At 43.9% G+C, this 23485-nt stretch overlaps 1 protein-coding gene across 3 annotated transcripts in view; it reads right to left on the bottom strand.

Moving 5' to 3' along the window:
• Positions 1–1588: 1588 nt before the first annotated feature.
• The window catches only part of ARHGAP6 (Rho GTPase activating protein 6), a 460565-nt gene continuing 438668 nt past the window's right edge, over positions 1589–23485 (bottom strand). For all 3 annotated transcript variants that reach the window (XM_066249698.1, XM_066249699.1, XM_066249700.1), the window contains exons 10-13: positions 22940–23037; positions 10091–10359; positions 7096–7176; positions 1589–3584 (exon numbers count right to left, since the gene is read on the bottom strand). In XM_066249698.1, the coding sequence (XP_066105795.1) occupies positions 2887–3584; positions 7096–7176; positions 10091–10359; positions 22940–23037 (1146 nt within the window). In that variant the 3' untranslated portion in view covers positions 1589–2886. The remainder of the gene's footprint in view (positions 3585–7095; positions 7177–10090; positions 10360–22939; positions 23038–23485) is intronic.

Raw genomic sequence — 23485 nt, 5'->3', positions numbered from 1 at the left:
CAAAGGCAGTGATTGAGTATTCATGGATGCAGACATGGCCGTAGCACGATGTAGCTGTCTTTGTGCTTGTAGGACCTCCTTGCTTTCGGGAATGAGGGGCTAGAACAGCCTGTTAAATGGTTTGTCCAACCTGAAAGAGTTGCAGTTTATTCTCTTCTTGTTAGGTATTATATAATTTACAAGGGGTTAGAAATGACGTAGGTTTCCACTCAGGTCCGGTCCTTGGGTCTTGTGTGCGCGCTCTAAAACAGCTTATTTTTCATGCGATAAAGGCATAGAAGAAACTAGCTTTTGCTCACTAAGCTAAGGCCGCTGGGCTTAAACCATACAAAGAGAAAGGGAGAATAAATATTATTCATTACACACACACACACACACACACACACAAAATTTAATTGTTCAAAAATATTCTGAGCCCTGTTTTCTGGACTGGCTATTCTACATTGACTATTAAGAGATGGACACACCTTTTGTTGCCTTTTCTGACACAGATAGCAACCTCAGTGCTATTTGGTCTTGAAGTTTTAAAAAGTAGGACTGTTAGGGCAAGAACCTTGCGGGAAGACAGTCCTCTACATCAAACAGTCCAGTCCAGAAGGGAAGGAAGGAACTGGCCAGCTCATGGTCAAATTCAAAGCCACAAATAAATACACAAGGTCAGCAGGAGGAGGACAAGAGTAGGTGGCCCAGAAAAAGGAACCGGTGATTCCTAACCAAGCAGTGTTGGTTCTGGGTCTTGCTTACCACATTTGGGCGCCTGTGGACCGCGAGAAAGGCCTGGAGGCCAGCAGGCAAATCCTTCCTGTGGCCCAGCCAGTGGTGGAAGTGCTGGACCTGAATAAGAAAGTCAGATACTGCATCTAGATCTCATTATTCTGGCACTGATCCAAATGAAGCATCTAAGGCAGGGGTCCCCAAACTTTTTACACAGGGGGCCAGTTCACTGTCCCTCAGACCGTTGGAGGGACAGACTATAAAAAAAACTATGAACAAATCCCTATGCACACTGCACATATCTTATTTTACAGTAAAAAAACAAAACAGGAACAAAAACAATATTTAAAATAAAGAACAAGTCAATTTAAATCAACAAACTGACCAGTATTTCAATGGGAACTATGCTCCTCTCGCTGACCACCAATGAAAGAGGTGCCCCTTCCGGAAGTGCGGTGGGGGCCGGATAAATGGCCTCAGGGGGCCGCATGCGGCCCGCGGGCCGTAGTTTGGGGACCCCTGATCTAAGGCCTATAGGCAGACGTGACTTACAGGGATTGTGCTGGGCAATACCTGTCTGGCAGGTGAGAACCCTGAAATCCCATCCTGTAGCAAACCACTTCCTCATCGACAACTAAATTTCAATTCAGTGACAATCAGCCTTCACTTGCAACAAATAATTATAAATTTCTAAATATATCAGTGCCACTGGGTTGACGTTCCCAAGCCATCATATGTTTTACTGGCTTCTCAGCTGTATATGTATAGTATTGCCATTATTTATAACACTTGGACTTGTGGACAGCGGATGTACATATGGAATGGGATGTGAATTCATTAATTGAATTTAACACCAAGGAACAAAGCCTTCACTTAACTTTTTATTCATCATGGCACAAGACAGAATTTTAAGAAACACCACTGAAGCTGTCATTGCCAACATGAAAATTAAAGAGTAGCATGTTTGTTTTTTTTAAAAAAAAATGATTTTTCTATGATACACATTCCCTTATGAAGTGAAAAAAACTCATACAATACTGAAGCGAATCGCCACCTGCTGGTCAAAAGAGTTTTGCAGTTGAAAAACTTCAAATTTACTACTGAAGTACGGTAGGAACATTTTACAACACACACAAAATTACTAAGAGAACATTTCCTCAGCCTTTGGTACAATGTAAATACAAAGCTGCAGTTTTTTTTCCCCCAAATATAATTTCTTTTCAAAGCATTTCATATAATTTGGTTAATACTGATTGTGGGGCAAAAGGAAAATTCATGTTCTCTAATTTGAATACTCTATTTAGATTCTTTATCACTTTATAGTTGGATTCCAGTTTGTAGTTTTGAAAAATACATAAAAATGACACATCATAAATATATATTATATATGGTCTCTATAAAATTGAATTGACCTAAGATGGGAAGGACAACTTCTTAATTTCTTTGGTAGGCACGGCCTTTTTCCTGTTTGATTAACTGAATCCTTTCTAAACAGATTCTAAAAATATATTCCATAACAATAGTATCAAATCTAATACTTCCTTTAAACATATTCAATATGAAAAAGCATTCAGTGACTATACTTCTCTGTATCTCGCTACTATATAAAAATATGGCTTTTCATATTACTCTATTTTGTTCTGTTAGTGTTTTTCTTAGACATTGAAAGAAGGGGGCTGACCCTCTTAAAAAGCTTTGGCAAAAGCACAGAAACCCGCTTGTGCATATTCTAGAACATTCTATAGATTCTCCTTGCTTAGTATAGGTGGCGTGATTAAAATTTTGTTCCTTTTGTTTTCTGTGAATATGTCATCTACGATTATCATATGTAATTTGTCACAGAATATACTAGTCAAAATTGAAGACACAATACAATTAAGCTATACTAAAGCAAGAGTTTTATATTAGAGCCAATGTGAGTAGTTTGTATACTGAAGACTGCTATCCATTTATATTTTAATATTTCCCTAAGGCTGGCTATGCAAGAGAATCTTATTATAAATGGTGAGGGTACGAGTGCTCTGTATCTTTAAGTGAACTGGGTTTCTCTTGTGTTGTTTTTTAAAGTGTAAAGGAAGAAAAGGAAGGAAGTGTCCAATTGTCCAACGCCAACTTTTTCCCTACCGGGTGAAAGAAGGCTGTGGGGCAGGAGGGTTCAAGCCGGGTGTGGGCTCATACCAGTGTTTCCGGGAGGGCGTCGGGGTTGTCGGCGGACAAGAGCTCCCAGATCTGCCACCGCTCCCTATGCCAATCAAGCCAGCTGGGCTCGCCCAAGGCCTTACTGTTCTGATCGCTGGCGGGACTGGGGCAGGAGCTGTTCAGCTTTTGCTGGGCAGCCTGCTGCTCTCGCTCAGCTGTTTGGCTTCCCTCTTCCAAAGCTGCTCCTGAGCCCTCTTCTGGCCTCTGACGCCTCCATAGCGGTGGCTCCACGGGCTGGTGGGCCGGTGCTGACGCTGGCTTCCCCGGACCAGGATAAGGAGGAGGAGGCCGGTGGTCATGCCTCCCGCCCTCCCGAGGTCTCTGGTGCGAAGGCTCGGCTCGGCTCTGCGGCCAGGCCCCATCAGGCTCGCTCTCGGTGAGGTCTTCAGCGCTGCTCAGAGTCAAGTACTGCTCGGACCTGGGCGGGGCTGGCTCCGGCCTCCGGCTGCCGCCCCGCACGTGGGGCGTGCTGCACACGCGGGATGCCGGCGGGTGGGCCCGGCAATGCGCCGTGGCGGCCGCGGCCTGAGTCCTCCGCGGGACCTGCGCGCCACTGTCCAGTTCTGTGGGGCTCCCCTGCCACCGAGGCCAATTCGGGGACAAGTTCCCTTGAGAAAGGGAGCACGGCCCCGGTCGTAGGGAGCTGCTTTCAAAAATGTCACCATAGGAACCTGGAGGCCAGAGAGAAGGGCAAGAAATGGAATTAGTATAGAGACTCCCAGTTGGGATGTCCTGTTCCTTTCCTCCTACTGCCAGCTCCAGAACTGACAAAGACACAGGACACTCTTCGCTGCCGCCACCTAAAGTAAGACTTCCCAGTAAAAGAAATGACAAGCACTTTCTGATTATTGACACGATTCCTGTAGCAGCTCCAAAGACAGATGCCTAGACTCTGCCAGGGGAGCTAGAGAGCAAGAGAAACAGTCCCTGTCGCTGACTGATGTATTGGAAAGGCCCCTCTACGTGGCTCCGAACGCTCCTCTGTCCCATTCTTGTTCAGTGCAATTTGCAATCCAGAGGAGACACAAATGACAATGTTTTGATGTTCCCACCGTGTCAATAAAAGCTGTAGGAATAAATGAGTTGAATCGAAACGCCCACTTGGTGGCAGGAGATAATGAAGACAGCAGCTGTGTGTACACTCTGCCACCGCCACCGTGGGAAAGCCTGCCTCGCTGTTCTCCGTACTCCTCTTTCCTTCTGGGCGACATTTCCTAGCCTCCGCTGCAGACAGGAAGACCTGCAAAGGAGGTCTGAGCAACAAGTGTGCAGAGATGTGATGTGAGCCAGTTCTAGGCCTGGTCTAATGATAAAAAAATCCTAGTCTTGCTTGTTGGCTCCCTCCCGTCAACTACTAGCTTGGGATGGAAAACCGTGGGAAACACTGAGGCCTCTGAAAATGGGGGAGCCGCCGGCCACACGGGACCTGAGCCCATATAGGTTCCACGTGTGAGCCCCTCCTCGCCCTGCGCAATGCGCCTTAGACTGTGACCGGAGGGAGAAACCCGCAGGTCAAGCCACTGCCAGTAGGGGCTGATGATCACAGCAGTTACCCTCGCTCACTGATCCGACTTGCTTCAGGAAACTGCTGGAGAGCGAAACAAAGCGTTTCCCGAGCAAATGAGGACTTCTTGGGCCCTCTGGCCCCAGACTGCCTCTTCTCTGTGCCAGAGAAAAAAGAAAAGTAGGCAGAGAAACATAAAAAGGTCATTTTGGGGAGAGAGGGGAGGATGAGCATGTAGACAGGGACAGTTCAGAATTGAAACAGCAGAAGGAAATGGAGCAGACCATTTCAAAAGAGTTGATCCTTCATTGGAAGGGCAGTAAAGCACTTCATAGGGCACAATGAGACACAGCTAGAGCCCTGGCCGGTTGGCTCAGCGGTAGAGCGTCGGCCTAGCGTGCGGAGGACCCGGGTTCGATTCCCGGCCAGGGCACACAGGAGAAGCGCCCATTTGCTTCTCCACCCCTCCGCCGCACTTTCCCTCTCTGTCTCTCTCTTCCCCTCCCGCAGCCAAGGCTCCATTGGAGCAAAGATGGCCCGGGCGCTGGGGATGGCTCTGTGGCCTCTGCCCCAGGCGCTAGAGTGGCTCTGGTCGCAACATGGCGACGCCCAGGATGGGCAGAGCAACGCCCCCTGGTGGGCAGAGCGTCGCCCCTGGTGGGCATGCTGGGTGGATCCCGGTCGGGCGCATGCGGGAGTCTGTCTGACTGTCTCTCCCTGTTTCCAGCTTCAGAAAAATGAAAAAAGAAAAAAAAAAAAAAGAGAGACACAGCTAGAGAGTGGGTCAGTACTCAGGTCAGCTGCATTAGGGGCTAGTCAATCAAAAATGCACTGTGCTTTAAAATACAATATGGGAGGTATTGCTAAACAATGGGACCATGTATATATGCAATAAAATACAATTTATACACTTCTTGCTATATATCATATTAACATATATTTCAGATGGATTAAAAATTAAGGTTAAAAGAATGAAATATTATGAAAGTGAAAAGCATATAGATTACTGCCCAATGCTTAAGTAAAGATACATTTTCTGAAGCCTGACCAGGTGGTGGCACAGTGGATAGAACATTAGCCTGGGACTCAGAGGACCCAGGTTCAAAACCCCGAGGTCATCCAGCTTGAGTGTGGGACTGTAGACATGACCCCAAGGTCACTGGCTTGAGCAAGGGGTCACTGGCTCAGCTGGAGCCCCGCCCCCAGTCAAGGCATATATGAGAAAGCAATCAATGAACAACTAAGGTGCCACAACGAAGAATTGATACTTCTCATCTCTCTCCTTTCCTGTCTGTCTGTCCCTGTCTATACCTCTCTCTGTCTCTGTCACAAAAAGAAAAAAAAATAAAAGATTAATTTTCTGAAAAAATTCACAAAAAAGAGATACTAATACACTTAACTATGTGAAACCTAAAAACATTCCAGATATCCAAAGCGGGAACAAAATACAAGGGATAATATCTGTGGCAAACAATATGGATAAAGAGTTAACATCTTTAGTATAGAAAGAGTTCATCAGAATCAATCTTAAAAACATTAGCACATATAAATATCCAATGATATAAATGAAAATTCAATCAGGGAAAATTCAGCTAATTAATAGAAAAACTGAACAAATGCTGATGAGAAAGAAATGCAAATGAATATAATACCGTGAGATACAACTGAGCCATAAGGAGGGCGAGATCCTGCCATTTGGGACAACATGGATGGGTCCTGAGAGAAGAAACAAATGATTTCACTCATATGTGTGATGGAAAACAGAAAGCAACAAACAAACGAAAGAAATGTATAGACACAGACTAGGCATGTTGGCGCCCAGAGGGGAAGGAGCGTGAAGGGAGGTCGAAGAGGTCAAATATATGGTGACCCAGGGAGATTAGACTCTGACTGGTGAGCACACCATGCAATAGACAGATGATGTATTGTAGAATTGTCTAGTTGAAACTTACATAATGTTATTAACCAATGTCACCCTAATAAAGCTTTTAAAAAGTTCATACAATTTTGTTTTTTAAACTAGCAAAAATGCAAACCCAATGACTCACAGTACTAATGAGATTAAAGAGACGTGGACACTGCAGTGCCACCGCTGCCACCTGCAGCCTCCAGAGAACAAACTCACACATCCTACAGGGGACATGAGGTGACTGGACCTCGGAAATCTTGGAAGGGTTTCTTATTTCTCACCCACTTTCCTGTTCTGGTTTTATAACTTGCTTTGCAAAATTTTGTGTCCTTAATAATCATTAAAACACAAAAAAGTACATAAAAGGGGTTCCTGACAACATAATTTATCACAATAACAACAAAATGGAACAACCCAGTTGCCCCAGCACTGGGCTGGAAACGATGGATATGCGCCCAGGAGTACCACGTGGTCCTTACTGATAACAATGGGAAATAACCGGAAAATGGAAGTTACATAATATAAAGTTGCCCAAACAGAAAGATTTTAGCCACGTTTAAAAACTTTCGCAAAGGAAATGACATATAGTCACGGATTGACATATTTTGGTGGAATGGTTAAGTATAACTTTATCCCCCCCCCCCCCGTTGCCAGCACTTCCCAATTAATTTTTGACAAGCATGTAATATGATGATAAGGCAAAATGAAAAGAAATTAATTTTAAAAGCCAATGAAACGAACAAATACTTTTTAAAAAATAATAGTTCACCTGTCATGCCTGGGTCTTTGGATCCACTTTTTAATGTTGAATGCCAAGTTCCCCAGATATTAAAAGGTTCTTCTGACATATCTAGGAAAAAGAACATTGAAAAGGTCTGTAATTCACAATGAAAACTGAGGAGCAGAAATCAATACACAAGTATTTTTTATAACATCTCTTCTGTGCGAAGCGCTGTAGTTGAGGGTTGTGATGGATACAAAACAGAATATGAGGCAGACCTGCCTTGCTTATTTCGTTTGGGATTTAATAAAGACTCTTCTATATTATGGCCATGGTAGAGAGAACAAGGGCCTCCTAAAGATGTCTGTGATGCAATCTCCAAACCCTGCAAAGATACAACGTTCAGAAGGGATTTGGCAGGTGTGATGGAATTTAGGGATCTTGAGATGAGGAGATGATTCTGGATTATCTGGGTGGGCCCAATGTCATCACAAGGGTCCTTATAAAAGGGAGGCAGAAGAGAAGATGAGACATTGATACCTTTGAAGATGAAGGAAGGGGTCATGAGCCAAAGTATGCAGGCAGCCTTTAGATGCTCTTAAAGGCAAAGAAACAGATTGTGCCCTAGAGTTTCCAGAATGAATGCAGCCCTGTTGATCTATTTTAGACTTCTGACATCTAGAACTATAAGATAATAAGTTTGTGTATAGTTTTAAATAACTAAGTTTATGGTCAGTTGTTAAAGCAGCAATAGGAAAGGAATACAATAGTGATAAATTGGCAACAGCTCTCCAACCATATTAACATAGAGAGAGAGGAACAGTTAGAGTTCCTGTATCTAGTACTACCGCTAGGAATACTCTACTAGTGGCATCAACAGATTCACCCCTGCATGTATCCATTCATACATCCCCTTAGTCTGTCCATAAATATTTACAGAGTAGGGCGCTATTTTATCACCATCTCATTTAATACTCACTACAATCCTGTGATGTTATCATAATGAGTATTTCTAGAAGCAAATGTCAACTGGGTGCTTCCCTGTGTCCCACAGTTCATATGCACTATATTCTCTCACTTAATTTAATCCCAAAGAGATGCCCTCTGAGTCCATTTTACAGATGAGGCAAGTAGTGAAAGGAGTGGGTAAGAAGTGCCCACAGGGTTACGTACAAAGTATTATCAGGTGCTTATACATGCCAAGTTCTCCGTTAAGGACTTGACATGAATAAGCTAATTAAACTCTATGAATTAATACTGCTATCTTAGTTTCCATAGGAGGAGGAAATAGGACTGCAAAAGCTCACTCACTCACTCAAAGCGCTGCAGGAAGAGAGTGGCAGCGCAGGTTAGCCACTCCAAATCTAGTGCTCTTGTTGGATACTATTCACTTCTAGTACCCTCGGGGTAAAGTTATTTCCAGGGAGAAACTTACAAGTTAGACAGGGCTTTTCCACCCAGTGTTAGTGAAGCTGGGGCTGGTTATCCTTTGTTGTGGCAGCCCAGAGCTTTACTCCTAGATGCCAGTATCAACTGCTTCCCAAGTTGTGACAACCAAAAACGCCTCAAGACATTGTCACATGTTCCCTGGGGGCCAAAACTGAGACCCAGAGAGATAGAGTTTGCCAAGATATTCAATGGATAAAAAGGGCTAATGCGTGCCTTAGTGTATCTGCTAATAGGTTAGAGCCCGCGTGTATCTTAGCCTATCTACTGGAAACCTGCAAAGCAGATACTGGTCCTGAGAGGAAGAGTCAAGCTTTCCTGGTGTGGACTTGTCTAATAGTATCACTTTGAATCTGTGTTCAGAAACCATGCCTCTCATAACAGCAAAGTTCTCTTCAGATTGCCTTTTCTGTTGTTGCTGTAGAGAATATTATATACACAAAACCTACCACTAATTAAAAGAGAAAAATTAAAAATCAATGATATACATCAGAGAGGAAATAGTTAAAAATCTATGCTACATCTATTTAATGGAAATACATCATGGCTACAAAAAAGTTAGCAACATGAAAAATGCTAATAATAGGATTTTAAGTAAAATAAGCTTACTTCAAAAGTAGCTATACTATGAAAACAAATGTATAGAGTTAAGTATGCATATGAACAAGGACTAGGAAAGTAAGTCTCATATTTTAAAAACAAATCGAATGCCTGATGATAACATGGGTTATTGCTATCATTGCAAATTAAAGAAAAATTTTTTGACATTACTATTTGTAAAATAAAAATGCTACAATTTAAAAAAATACACCCAGAGTCCTTTCAGAGTGGTTCTTTGGATTAAATTATAAATTTAAGATCAAGTAGCAAGAATTTGTACCGTGTTTTCCAATTATTACTTAAAGACTGTTCTGCCGAGTCCCGGCCCGAAAAATTACGCTGTGGACAGCAAGAACACAACCAAACATTTAGTGGTCAAATAAATGTGGGAAAGGCTGCAAACCACACCCTCCCTCCCACTGCAGAAATTCAATGGTGACCATTAGCACTTTTAAGAGTTTGAAAAATTGTACAATAGATACACCATTAAGTTGGTTAACCCAGCATTTCCCAAATGTATTTGACCATGAAACCCTTATTTTGCCTAAAAATGTTAATCTCCCTGGAGACTAAAATTATGTTCTTTCTGGAACATGATGTCCTGTTATAGAGTAGGTTCAGCTTGTTTTCTTCACAAAAGTATCAGCAATCATTGGATGACATCTTAGACTAGCAAATATGCACTCAAAGTGACTGGCTAGGACACATTCAGTTCCTGGGATGCCGGAGGGAGAAGGCTCCGCTGGGAACATCAGTTGTTCTCTGGCATGAAGTTGCTTCCCAGATATCTGGGTCGGCAGGGACCCTCCAAGACGATGACTGCGCTCATCATACCTCCCTTTTCCTACAGGAAATTGTCAGCAGGTACCTAGGGAATGCTCACTGATTTACAGAAACCTAAGTAAGCCTAGGAAGGGATAAAGAGAAGGTCCCAAGGGCCCACACCACAGGCAGTCAGAGTCACTGATTTGGCCAGCTCCTGCCAGGCACCAGTTACCTTTTCCAAGCCGCGGTCCAGGAGAACTCTCCCTTGATTTCAAAGATGGCAAGTGGCCCACCAGCATGTACTGCTCTGGTCCTTTGTAAAGTTTCTCCGAGCCCCCCGGCGCTGTGTTCTCTTGCATAGCCAGCAGGGAGCGCTCAGAGAGCACTGGGGAGTTGTTATCATAAGGGGAGAGGTCTCCGCTGGAGGCCTTGTTGGAGTCTGTGGATGAATGCCTTCCTCCCATGGAAAAGGAAACTTCCGACTGCAACATGTCAGGGCTCCTGGCACAAGGAAACAATTACAGGTATGTGAGCATGCTAATAATTAATGACAGGATCCAAACAATGTGACCGTCACACAAATGACAGAAGAACTCACGGACACAGGGGCTGAAACAAACAAACGAAGAACTTTTGAACAGTGTTCCGACTTTTACATGAAATCACCAGCAGAGGGCAGTAAAACACAACAGATGTAACTGGAAATGTCAAGGTGAAGGGAGGGGGACTGCTGAAACGGAGATGGATCCCTGTCCTACCGACTGCTTTGCTGAAACGCTTGTGAGATAAATCCTGATTTCATTGCAAAGTTAAAGTAGGAGCACCTATGGGAAATTGCTCAGAAACTATGAAAGGGTAAAAAAATATATAAAAAAGATTCAGAAACTTTTGATCAAAGAGAAACGGTAATTCTGTTTGGGGCAAGAACAACAAGATGTGCCCACTGGAGAATCTTAAGGGGCCGACATCCTGTCGGAAATATGACTTGAAGAAAGGCTTTGCAAAGACAGTCAGAAATATCTGAAAAGAGAACTGAGTCATGGGCAGACTATGGGGAGGGAACTATATGTGCAAAAATAAAAATGGTCCCCGGTGGGCATTGATTAGAAAGGAATGAAAAAGAACAAAAGACAGATGTGATTATTTTGTTCAACCAACCAAATTTATGACTATATGTGTGAGTGTGTATGCTCATAAACATAGGGAAATCAGATTATGCCCATTTGATGAAAAAAATAACTGAACAAAATTTAGAAATAGGCTTAACTTGGCGGAATATATTCAGGGCATTTAAGACACTTAATTTAACAAGAACTAACTTGGGATTCATATTTGATATCTTTAAAATATAGCGTTTCATTCATTAAAAGTATATGTAGCAACCATGAATGATCCTGAATTTAAGAGATCCATATAACTAAATATTTCTATTTTTAAATGAATCTTTTATCTTAAGGTAATCGCAACCAATCAATTAAATTAATTGTGGTGCATATTTTGACATTATAGTGATTCCTTCTGGCCACGGGATACCATTCAGTCAAATAAGGTGGTAATTACTCTATGGTCCCTGAATCTGGTGGAAAAGTGGCCCAATTTTAGTGTTGTGGTAAGGACTTCCTCTGTGTTAGCAATTGAAAAATGTATTTCCTGGAGGGCTAAGGCTCCCGAGGCTATTGGGAAACGTCTGCCTCAGATTTTACACAGTCCAGGATATGTGAGTGTATGTCTCCTGTGTGTAAATAAATATATATAACTTTGCAGCTGTGAAATCAATCAATAAATAAATGAAAGTAAAATCTGATGTCCGTACTGTTAAGTAAGGAAAAACTGCTAGTTAACTCTTCCTTTCCTCAATGTCCTGCATTACAAACCATTCAGATAAAACTACAGGTAAAACTACATAAGGTTCATTGTGGCTTCCCGGACATCTCTCCTCCCCCCACCCAAACACTCAGTGGAAGTTAATCCATCCTTCCTGTGGCGATGCTGCTGCTGCTGCTGATGGTGACACCACTGGTGGGAAGAGTTGCATGTACAAAATGGCTGAAATGATAAATACACGACCACAACTAGTATCCATCGCATTGAAATACATCGAAAGTGATTCTACAGGACACAAGTTCTCTTACAGACTGACATCAAACATGCTAGTTCGCATATCCAGTACACTTTATATGTGCATGAATTGTCACAGCAACAGAAATAACGGTGAAAATGTGAATGGAACGGGAAAACAAGAATGTCAGGATCGTGACAAGACTGAAGTCTTACCTGTCAACATCTGTATTTTCTACCTTCCTCAAAATAGTGGCCCTGACATCTTTAAAGGGAAATGATGACAGATTGATTAAAAGTTCTGGAAGTTGTTGTTTCCCCCCTACTTTGCTTCACTTTACTAGTCTTTGCTTTCTTTTGGTTTCAATTTTCAAAACAGATCCTTTGCGATCTATCTTCAAGTAGGTAAACACATTCCCCAGTAATCCTTCCCTAATCCAATAGGCTTGCGCATGCAACACGAGGAGGGGCTCCTAGGGGCTCCCGCTTCCACGCTGCCGGCAGGGCTTCGCGTCCAGGACAGCATGTGACAAGCCTTGCCAGTCCCTGCAGCCGCTGGGGGCTTGAGCACTTATGCTGAGTGCTCTCACCTACGTGGAATAAAGAAATCGTTTCCTTGCCTCCTCTTTTACACCCATGACAAATAATCTTATGGGAAAGAGACAGAGGACAACCATAAGAAGGATGTTCCAGAAACTTTAGGCCTCCAGTAAATGAAGAAGAACTGGCAGGCCGTTACCAGACCTGCTGGAAAGGGAGGGGGCACTATTTACCCTCCACATCTAACCAGAGGGGAAGACGCCTCCTAATTCTAGTTGAGGAAGAGTTACTATGAAAACGAGAACTGAATGTGTTGAGCTAGTAGCTACATGGAGCTCAGCTCAGAATCAGGGTTCTATGTTCCGACCAGGGATGAATATTGTATTACTGGACTAATTTCAATTGTCGTCCTTGTTTAGTTGATATTTTTCTAGTCCTTAATGAAAATGTCTTATGTTTCCCCAGCAAGAATTAGCTGTGGTGTTATATTCATAATAGTGGGTACATTAAGCCTTATTTTATGGGATATTTTAAGGAGAGTCAAGTCAGTCCACAGCCAAAGGAAAGTAACTGCCAGAGCTACAAACATCTCCTCGGCCCCTTCCATTGGGAGGAAAGTTTCGGAGAGGTCGTACTTTAGCTCATGGAGATCCCCCGCTTCTGTCTCGTGTTTTGCTCCTCTGTCTTACAAAGCAAATAGAAGAAAACACATTCAACAAAATACTCGAAGTTGCAGACTCAACACTTATGTGCATAAAGAAACATAACCCTACGAAAGAAGTTTCTCTTAAACCTCAGTACAAGGGACATGGGGGTTTCTGCCAAGCGAGTAGGCTATTTAACCCTATGGAACCATGCATTATGTAATAATAATGTATCTCTTTCTGCAGCGGGCGCCTAAAGGCTCCGAGTGTTGCGACACCGCTCGCGACACTGTGCCGCGCCTCTGCGCACTTCAAACCCTGGCTGCGTCTCAGCTTCCCACTCTTTCCATTGCTTTCCTGTCCCCGCTTTCTCAAGTTACTTACCACACACTTGTTCCACTTTACATATTTTTTTCAAGCCTCTTGAATAAATTGTTTTGAACTGATATTCGGAGAGGAAAATCACACCCACATTAATTGTTGCGGGGAGGGGGTTGAAAGGGCAGCATGCTTCATGAGAACACTGAGTTTGGTTCAAACAAAACAAAATAAAACAAGAACAATAATAACAATAACAAAAATAATGGGAACTGCCACGCTCTTTCTTCCATTTTCATGGCATGATTGGATCTTATCAAGCAGATGAGGGGAGGGGGAGGGAGGGCCACAGTCCCTTTCTTCTGTTCTCTGGGCTGACTCTGCAGAACCTCACCCAGTGGCTCTGTCCGGCAGTAGCCACCGCCCTGGAACTTGCTGGAAATGCAAACTCTCCAGCTCCATTTCAGCCTTACTGACAGCACCAGCTACAATCTGTGGGACCCAATGCAAAATGAACGTGCAGGGCCCCAAGTTTAAAAAACTTGGAATTTCAAGATGGTGACAGCAGATCACTGAGCCAAACGTGGGCTTCCCCTGAGTGAGGTGTCTCGTGCACCTACTCAGGCTGCCACCACCAAGCTAGCTTTGTCTACCTCAGGGCCATCTCTGGCCACGTGGCCAGCAAAATGTATTTCAAAAAGTCCTCCGCATCATTGTGATGCGTGAGGAGCCTGAGAGCCCCTGATACCAAACCTACCTTCCCTTCTTTAAGCCATCGATGTGACAGTGGGCTATGAATCTAAGTAAAATCAGGGGGGAAAGCACCGGTAAGCGCCCAAGCCCTGCACTGGCTGGCGGGGGGTGCAATGTGCTGGTCTGGCCCTGGAGGCGGCGGGGACAGTAGCAGAACGAGCGAGGGAGAGTGTGTCCATGCCAGTGAGCTCCAATCAGCAGGGTCCAGATAAGCAAATCACGTTCGGTCATCGATAGAACGTGTTACGGTGAGGGCTGGGGTCGGAGAGGCCAACCTGCCTTTCCCTGCTCTTCGGCTTCTTTCATCTAAGTCAAGCCACCAGAGTGACCACAGCTGGAGCCCCAGTCAGGGGAGGAACTGGGGGAGGTGCCTAAGGCTAATCCCTGGATGTAGAGGGGTGAGGGGTCCCAGGTGGCACAGGCCATGAGCCTCCTCAGGATGGCTGGGGTCATGGCCAGGGACACAGGCAGATGGGGCCACCCAGAGAAAGGTGATGTCCTCCTTTCCCAGACATCCAGAGTCTCTTGGCAATGGAAGGGGATACAGTGCGAGTGCCCGTGGCAAGCAGCTTGTGAAATACACTTCTGTGAAATACCTTGGCCTACGGTGAGGCTGAAAGGTGCTATTTATGTCGAGTTCGCTGGGCAGCAAGCATTGTACCGAGCTCGTGCGGACAGCTCGCCTTGTTCCCAAGCACAGCCTAGAGCTGAGCGGAAGAAACAGGCAGTGCTTAAGCAACACGCCTCTCTAGCAGCACAGGGAGAAAGGGTCAAGGCCCTTCTAAAACGGGTCTGATATGCACTATTTAATGTTATTCAAAATCAATAGTAAAATGTTATAATTCATACTTAGAGTTGGTGGCCCTTTTAAATGTTTAAAGTATTTCCTCCCTATCATTTTCTTTTTCAGCAGGTCATTAAGGTGGTGGCCAGATTTGCCGAAGAAGCCGTAATCCACACGAGAGTCCACCAATGAATAAACAACAGGGACATAGGCAGTCTAGAGGTTTAAGCAATGTTAGTGTCATATCATGCTTTATCATTAAATCTATTGGCGACAAGTCCAGGACCTTCATTTGCATATCTCTGAAAAATAATTAAAGTGGCCACCAATGTCTTCACTAAGATTTGCCCCGCCCTGGCCGGTTGGCTCAGCTGTAGAGCGTCGGCCTAGCGTGCAGAGGACCCGGGTTCGATTCCCGGCCAGGGCACATAGGAGAAGCGCCCATTTGCTTCTCCACCCCTCCGCCGCGCTTTCCTCTCTGTCTCTCTCTTCCCCTCCCGCAGCCAAGGCTCCATTGGAGCAAAGATGGCCCGGGCGCTGGGCATGGCTCTGTGACCTCTGCCTCAGGTGCTAGAGTGGCTCTGGTTGCAATATGGCGACGCCCAGGATGGGCAGAGCATCGCCCCCTGGGGGGCAGAGCACCGCCCCTGGTGGGCGTGCCGGGTGGATCCCGGTCGGGCGCATGCGGGAGTCTGTCTGACTGTCTCTCCCTGTTTCCAGCTTCAGAAAAATGAAAAAAAAAAAAAAAAAGATTTGCCCCTACGATGATTCAACTCTACGAAGAAAATTTTAACTTCAGTGATCCAAGTAAACACAAAGAAATATTCATGTATGTATTTATATAAAATATTTACTCTATTGATTCACTAAATGAGAAATAGTTTCAAAGCACATAGTGGCCTCTCTATGTCTAGGAATTTCGTGGGTTAGAGGTTGGGAATGTTGGGTGGATAAATTGCTGGTTGACATGGGTTTGCTTTCAAGAATGGATGGATTCCTCATGAGACCTGAAAAGCCCAGGACCATACAGCATGCGCGGCTAGTCTCGGCTAACCAAATAAGCATGAGATGGACATGGAGAGCGAACCACTTTCTCACCCTCTGCTGCCCCCTCCAGGTCAGGGGGTAAGCAGGCCGGCAGGGCCCTGTGCACAGGCCTGCCCTGCCCCTGCAGCCGCCGCCCCTGCTGCCGCCGCCCCTGCTGCTGCCGCCCCTGCAGCCGCCGACGCTGCCGACGCTGCCGCCGCCGCTGGCAGCACAGAACTTGTTCTGTGGATAAATGGAAAACTCCGCTTCAATCACCGGATGTGGCCAGCCCAGCTCCTCGCTGAGCTACCCCAGTGAGAAACGGCCTTGGAGATTTCAGACTTGCGTTGGCTTCATTCTTGGCTCAGTGGTTCAACTGATAAACCTCAGTCTGTTGGAACTCAAAGCACATAACCGTCTCAGACGCTATTAATTGTACTGGGAAAGGAGTCCACTGCCACACAGCTCTGAATTTATGAGGGATTTTCACATTAATCATACTCAATTCTGCAAAGCCTCCCTTATGCAGAATCCTAGGGACAAAGGCACCCTGCCCGGAAGAGAAGCTCAGATAGATCCAAACTCCCTCCCAGGAGCTGAAACTAGCACCCCGGCTGTTCGAATTTGCCCAGGGCTTCGGTGAAATTTTGCCCCTCAGTTTTAGCTTGTATTCATTCCCTCCTAACAGCCCTGGCATGAGGAGGCATTTCTGACAGGTGGAGAGAACAATATGCTGACCTTACTCATTTTATTTCAAGTATGCCTGATAAAACATCTTCCAGTGAATATTTTGCCAGTTTATAAAGAAGCTGTGAGTCACAGCAGAGGTGTTGGAAGAAAGAGGTGATGTGATAAAGTCTCCCTTCGTCTTGAATTACTGAAGGCACATTTATAGCTTTTGAAATTTTTCATTATGGAATGCTCTATTCCATACATGTTTTCCCTATAACTACTTGGCTGAAAAGGCTTTTTGGAAAGGTGTGTGTGTGTGTTTCTGTGTGTGTGTGCGCGTGCGTATACTTAATAATTTCCAATGAATGGAACACAATGACAGTTGAAGTCACCAGCTACTGCCAGTCCATAGGCCTCATTGCTGCTATACTATACTGGTACTGACTTTCTGTCTCGGGGAATTCCCCGAGAATTGTTTTGATTTTTAAACCTTAGTAAAAGGAAAACAGAATTATAGTCCATTTTGAAATAGCCCATGGTCTTGTGAAAGAAGACCATTTTTAATGATAATCATCGAAAGATTAAAATAAACACTTGTTTGATAATCTAAATGTGATACTTTTCAATTATGAGAAGGCCTCAGGCTCCTCCATCAAGAAGAGGGTAGAGTTCCCATTCAACAGGAGGAACATCCAACTCAAGAAACAATTACTTTCCAGTTTGGAAATGTCACCTTTTGAGCCAACCATGGGTATTCACCCATGTCCTGGTTGGCTGGTCACTGGTTTTGCTATTTGGGGGCAATTTCAGTAAAAACTCTGTGCAGGCCACTAACAGAATTAAATACAATGACATTTACAAATATATAGCAAAAGATGTGGTCCATTCCTATCGGCCTTCTCCCCAAATGCAGTTCAATTTGTTTTAGCTTGATTTTGTTTCCAGAATACAGTAGGAATAATGCTCTTCATCATTAAACCATATATATAGATACACATGGTTTTATGTAATTTTTAGTGATTAATTTTCCCCAGAACATTAAAGCAGTTGAATAGATACAATATTGTATTAAGCTTAAAAGTTTCACTTATGACCAAACAGAATTTTATTATTATTTTAATTTCGGTTAACTTAATTAAAAATTATTTAAGATTGGCACTTGGTCCAGGGACATTGTCAAACCAACAGAGCAGTTCCATCAGGCGAGAATAAGAGGAAGAAGCATATCTGCAAGACGTTACTGATGACTCGCTCTCACTGAGGCTGGGGCACCTTTGCCCCAGGCGCCAGTATGGCTCGGCCAGACACTAGTCTTGTAAAATTCTTTTGATATTTTGCTCATAATTAATTTTTGGCATTAACTCTAATTTTAAAATATTACATTTCAATATTGTTTCTTTCAGTGAGAGCTGGTTAGCATGCCCTTCCATTTTGCACCTAGGAGTGCGCCTGCTTCCCTTTGCCCACTCTGGTCCCAGCCCCGCTAGGACACCTGGATTCTGGTTCCGTGGCAAAGCCTGCGTCCAACTCTCTTGTCCTCTGTGATCTACCTTCCATTCCCATTCCCTATTTCCTTACATCCCCAACTCAAAGCATGGGAGTTATGTTAAGTATCTTTGAACCAAAGGGCATATAATTCTAATAATACACTGGGCAAGCAATTTAAAACCTAAAGTCTTGCATTGTTAGTAATAAAAATCTCTTCTCCTCTCCCTTTGGCATTCTGCTTGGTTCAAGTCCAAATGTAAGTGGACAAGCACAAGACAATAACGGGTCCTCCTTTCATGCCTCCGATCTGCTGCTGCATAAAGGGGAGAAACACTCCCACCGAAGCCAAACCTCACGTGCCCCAAGGATCACTGAATGTTTGAGCCTTTCACACAGAAGCTATAATAAATGTTTTTTTCTGGGTTCTATACTCTTAGTTTTTAAATTGAATTTATTGGGGTGCCCTATGTTCACAAAACCAAACAGGTTTCAAGCATACAGCTCATTAAACATCATCTACACGCTGCACCACGTGCACTCTGCCCAAAGTAAAAGTCTCTTTCTGTCCCTCCCCTCCACCTTGACCACCTCCACTGCCCTCATCCCCTGTCCCTCTGGCTGTCACCTCACTGTTCTCTGTGTCTATGTGTCATGCATATATGTTTTTTTTCTTAATCCCTTCACTTTCCATCCAGCCCTAATGCCCCTCCCAGAATAGATCAGACAGGTGTCCATCTATTCCATGTATCCATGCCACTGCTTCTATTTTGCTTGTTAGTTTATTTTGTTTTTATATTTCACGTCCAAATGAGATCATATGGCATTTGTCTTTCTCTGCCTGGCTTAGCATAATACTCTCCAGGTGCATCCATGCCATCACAAAAGGGAGACTTCCTTCTTTTTCATGGCTGCATAGTATTCCATTGTGGAAATGGACCACAGTGTTTTTATCCACACTGTTTTTGAAAAGTTACTTTTGCACTCCAAATAAAATTTCGTACAGCTTCCCCATGGAGCACAGGAATCTAAAGCCTTTTTTAGGTATGTGCACCGATGGCAAAGAACAGAAGGTTCAGGGACAAACAAAGAAAACAACAAAGGGTTGGAAGAGAATAATGAGGGATACTGGGCATCCCTGCCCTTCAGGTCGTCATTTTAGAAGCTATCATTCCTTGCCACTCTGTCATCTTCCCGCAAGGTGAAGGGGACAAGGTCTTTCAGTCTTTTCATAGCCTCACTGTCAGCCTCTTGGCTGAGTGTCACTACAGAAAGTCTTCAAAACCAGATTCTGACCATTCCCTTTATGCCACAACTAGACTGGCCCCTCTTCCCTCATCACGCAGAACTGTGAGGTCATCTCTAGTCCCTTCCAGAAACTCCCCGGCCTAGCGTGAGCAGCTCCTGTCTCCACCTCAGTGCCTGTTCACCCTCCCTGCTCTCTCTGGTCCAGAACCAGTGCCATCATCCTGATGCCAGTCAGATCAGGCATGGGCAAGTGGGCTTTGCCTTCAAAACTTGCCTACAATGGAATGCGGACAGGTCTCTCTTGTGCCATATTGCCTTCATAGACTGCTTGTCTCCTACATAGTGAGGTAAAATCTAGTGGTGGCCAAGTCTTTGTAAATAGTTGTAAATGAAGAAAATGGTGAAATTTGAAATAACATGTAAGCAATTATTAGCATTTACTAAAAAACATACTATTCTAATAGCATGGCTCTATAAAGTTTTTATCTGTCATTTGCATATGAGAAAACGGAGGCAGAGAGATGAATTTATTTACCTAAGACCACATGGCTTAATAGCAGTGGAACTAAAATTTGAACTCATGTGCCCCGGCTCTGGACCCAAAGCTCATAACCAGCATGTTATACTCTACAGGGCTGTGCTATTGATGGGTAATTGACATACCACTGTAGTCAGCACCACCTGGCAATTTGGGTACCATAATTTGTCACCACTGTAATCTAGCACTATCATGGCTTCATGGTCTGGTTCCCTTCCTTTGTCAACACAGAGAGCACTTTTTAATGTAAAAAACCACCCATCGTGATAATAAACATGTAGTGCTACTGCTGTGGTGCTAAGCCAGGGCTCCGTATCCTTGGGCGCTCAGGGGAGTCACATGGGGAGCCTGTACAAAGCCCAGTGTGCAGACTGTCCCCCAGAACAAATGAGTCAGTGTCTCTGGGGGTGGCTCCTGTGCAGAGCTGTTCTTCAGGCCGCCCAGGCAGCCCCCACTGGGCAGGCAAGTCTGAGAAGCGACGGCCTGGCACAGACCGTTTTGTACTCGGCAGGGTTCGTCATCACATATCTGCTATTATTTTTACTCTGGTAGGCCTCCTTCAACAAGCCTGCAAGCTCTTCAAGGACAGAATATGCCTTGATACTGGGAGTTTTCACTCTTCAAAGTGTGGATCACAGACCAGCAGCATCACAGTGTCATCTGGGAGTTTGTGAGAACAGGTTCTCAGACTCCGTCTCCCAGACCCGATGATTCAGAAAGAGTACTTTAACAAGGTCCCCTGCTAATCCGTACACATAGTCAAGTTTGAGAGGCATTCGTTTAAGGCATGAACAGACTACCTACAGCTTGAGGGGTAGGGCTCAGACCTCAAAATGCCATTAAAAAGAAATAGCTATTTATTAATTTATGTTGTTTTACTTTATGACATCATTATCAACCTTCTGGGCTGCTCCTTGGCCTGTACCTAGAGGAAAAAACCAAACACTCCGTTCTCCTTACAAATAAAATCTTCTTCAAATGTTTTCTGTTTGATATCGCAGGTCTCTGACATCCACAGAGCCCCTGTGAGCTGAGCTCGCTTTCCTTGATGCCCTGATGCCCAGTTAAGATCATGGCCTGGTTCAGCTCGCCTAGACTTTACAGCTCTGATTCTCGCAGAGAGAGAGGAGAGGAGAGGCTAGACAACTGTACAGCTTGGGATGGCCTTCATCTGAACACTTTTTTTCCTTTTCTTAAGAGTCAAGAAAGAAAGTTTCATTTCCTGGCATTTATATGCAAAGAACATGCTTGAAAACCGCCTAATAACTATTATCAACCATTTTTTGAAGTACAATGCTTATATATTTTCAAATGCCAAGGAACAACTGAAATTTGGCAAGTCCGAATCGGTCTTTCGTTGTGTTTTCTAGCCTTCCTGCAGAGTACCTATGAAATGTTATAAATGCAGCCTAATGAGTGACTCACTAATAGAAAGGCCGTCAAGTCTCTTCCAGCACAGGAGAGGGGCAGTAAGTGGGCTCATTAAAATTCTGGTGAGGCAAGTTAGACTGTGAAGGAAAGCTATTTGTTATTTTAAATTAGAACTTCCACCTTGATGACAAGTTAAAAATCTACGAATAATTTAAGTTAACCAATTCTCTGAAATGAAAAGCTAGACCAGGAGATGCAGCCCATTTATGTAATTTGAGCATACTTTTATTCACGCATGGCTCTTGGGGCTGGAATCCAAGCAGAGTGCCTTGCTTGGACTGGAATGTGGCCGGATAATGATTGGCACAGAGATGGATTTTCAAAAGGACATTGGAAAGAATGGGCCAATTAGCAATTCTTTCCTGCTTTGCAGGAAATGAAGCAAAGCAGAACTGAGCAGTGCTTCTCATCTAAGGACCCAGGAAAGAAGCAGGTGCGAACAACATGGGACTCCTTTTCACCAAATTTCTTTAAAGGATGTGATATTTTTATATCTGAAATAGTTTGAAATGAAAATCAACACATCACATTTGGCATCAATATAAAGAAACGATTTAACATGTGTTAATGTTTCTAAGATATCACTGAATGAGACGTATCATTATTTTATATATGATTAAGAAGAAAAAATGCTAGGAATTAAATTAGAACATGCCACTGATTATAAGGTGAAGCTTAACCTCACAGACATATCGGGAAAAAATGTGTATTAGAGTTGGTGAAATTCGGGAGATGAAAAGCACAACGTAAATGATACCTCCAGGAGAGGGTAACAACAACTTTTGCTGTCACAAATGTAAGGCTCGGTGTCATAGTGGCACCATCGCTCCTGGTAAGGTTGCAGTATTATCGCCTTAACTGGGTTTGCCATATGTTCAGCACACCCATACACTCTGCCTCTGTAGCAAGTGATTGCAATTAATCATAAAATCTGACTAATGCAAGAATCTCTTGCTCCTCCTTTGGGGGCAAAAATGCCAGCAAACCATAGCCTACAGCACGGCTTGCATTCTCCTCATTGCACACCTGGGTGCATGCGGGGAGCAAGGTCTATTTTTATCAAAAGGATGCCAGCTATAAAGGGCAGGGAATTCAAGACAGTGCCTACCTCTAATTTCAAAACAGGCACCCAGACCTCGGCTGAGGCTGTCTTGTGGTTTGGTAATGCGTCACTTGCGCTGGTAAATTACACACATAAGATGCATGCAGGCTCAGCCTTTTGGGCGCCTAAGAACAGTTATCAGAATCCTGGAAGTAGAATCACTGATGTGCATACTAGTCAGATCCTTGAGGTTCTTGACAGTGATTTAGTGCTTTTTTTCTGGTAAACACAGTCAAAGGCCTCAAGGGACTAGAAAAAGACAAAAAAGAAAAGGAAAAAAAAAATCCCATGAAGCAGTTGCTAATTCAATACGTGGAGTGGTATGACGGAAGCAGTTTTTAGTTAGGTGGACTAATTAGCTATGCCAGAAAGTTGCCAAAATTCCACTTCAGGTCACCCTGCACGGAGTTCTGGAAACCGTTACAATTCTTTATAAATGGAAATAGAACTCCCCGAGCGGCTTTAGAAAGTGGCATACTCACGAGGACTGGGAAGCCTTTCTTCGGAGCAAATAGTCCACCACGTCGGGGTCGGTCTCCATCAGGCTGATCAGCACTTCGTTCTGGAGATCTGGAGGGACCTGGAGGGGCCAAATGTTGAGGCATAAATAAAACCATCCCAGAAAGAGGCAGGCCAAGGCCACTGTCAGCTTTATTATAGCATACATCTGAGGCTTAAGAGAATGGAGTGAGGTTGGTTAAAACCAAACCTACACTTATATGATCATATTAATCAATGTCACCCCAATATATTTAATTTAAAAGACCACACATACACCAACACATATAGCTAGTTTAATTCCTGGGACAAACTGGATCATTATTACACAGTCATACCCTCTTATAACTGGAGACACAGCCTAATCACTTGAATATCTCTGTTGTTCAGACTAGAATTTCCTTGGTTTTGTATAAGCAAAATATCATAGTTAAGAGGACTGGTTTTCAGAATTTACTGCCCTCATGGGGACACTTTGGAGTTTGTATTTATATTTATGCCAAAGCAACAGGTATCAATTACAACTGTCT

The sequence above is a fragment of the Saccopteryx bilineata genome, chromosome X (assembly GCF_036850765.1).
Source record: "Saccopteryx bilineata isolate mSacBil1 chromosome X, mSacBil1_pri_phased_curated, whole genome shotgun sequence".
NCBI lineage: Eukaryota > Metazoa > Chordata > Mammalia > Chiroptera > Emballonuridae > Saccopteryx > Saccopteryx bilineata.
The sequence above is the reverse complement of the archived record's forward strand: the minus strand, read 5'-3'. Positions and strand labels throughout refer to the sequence as shown.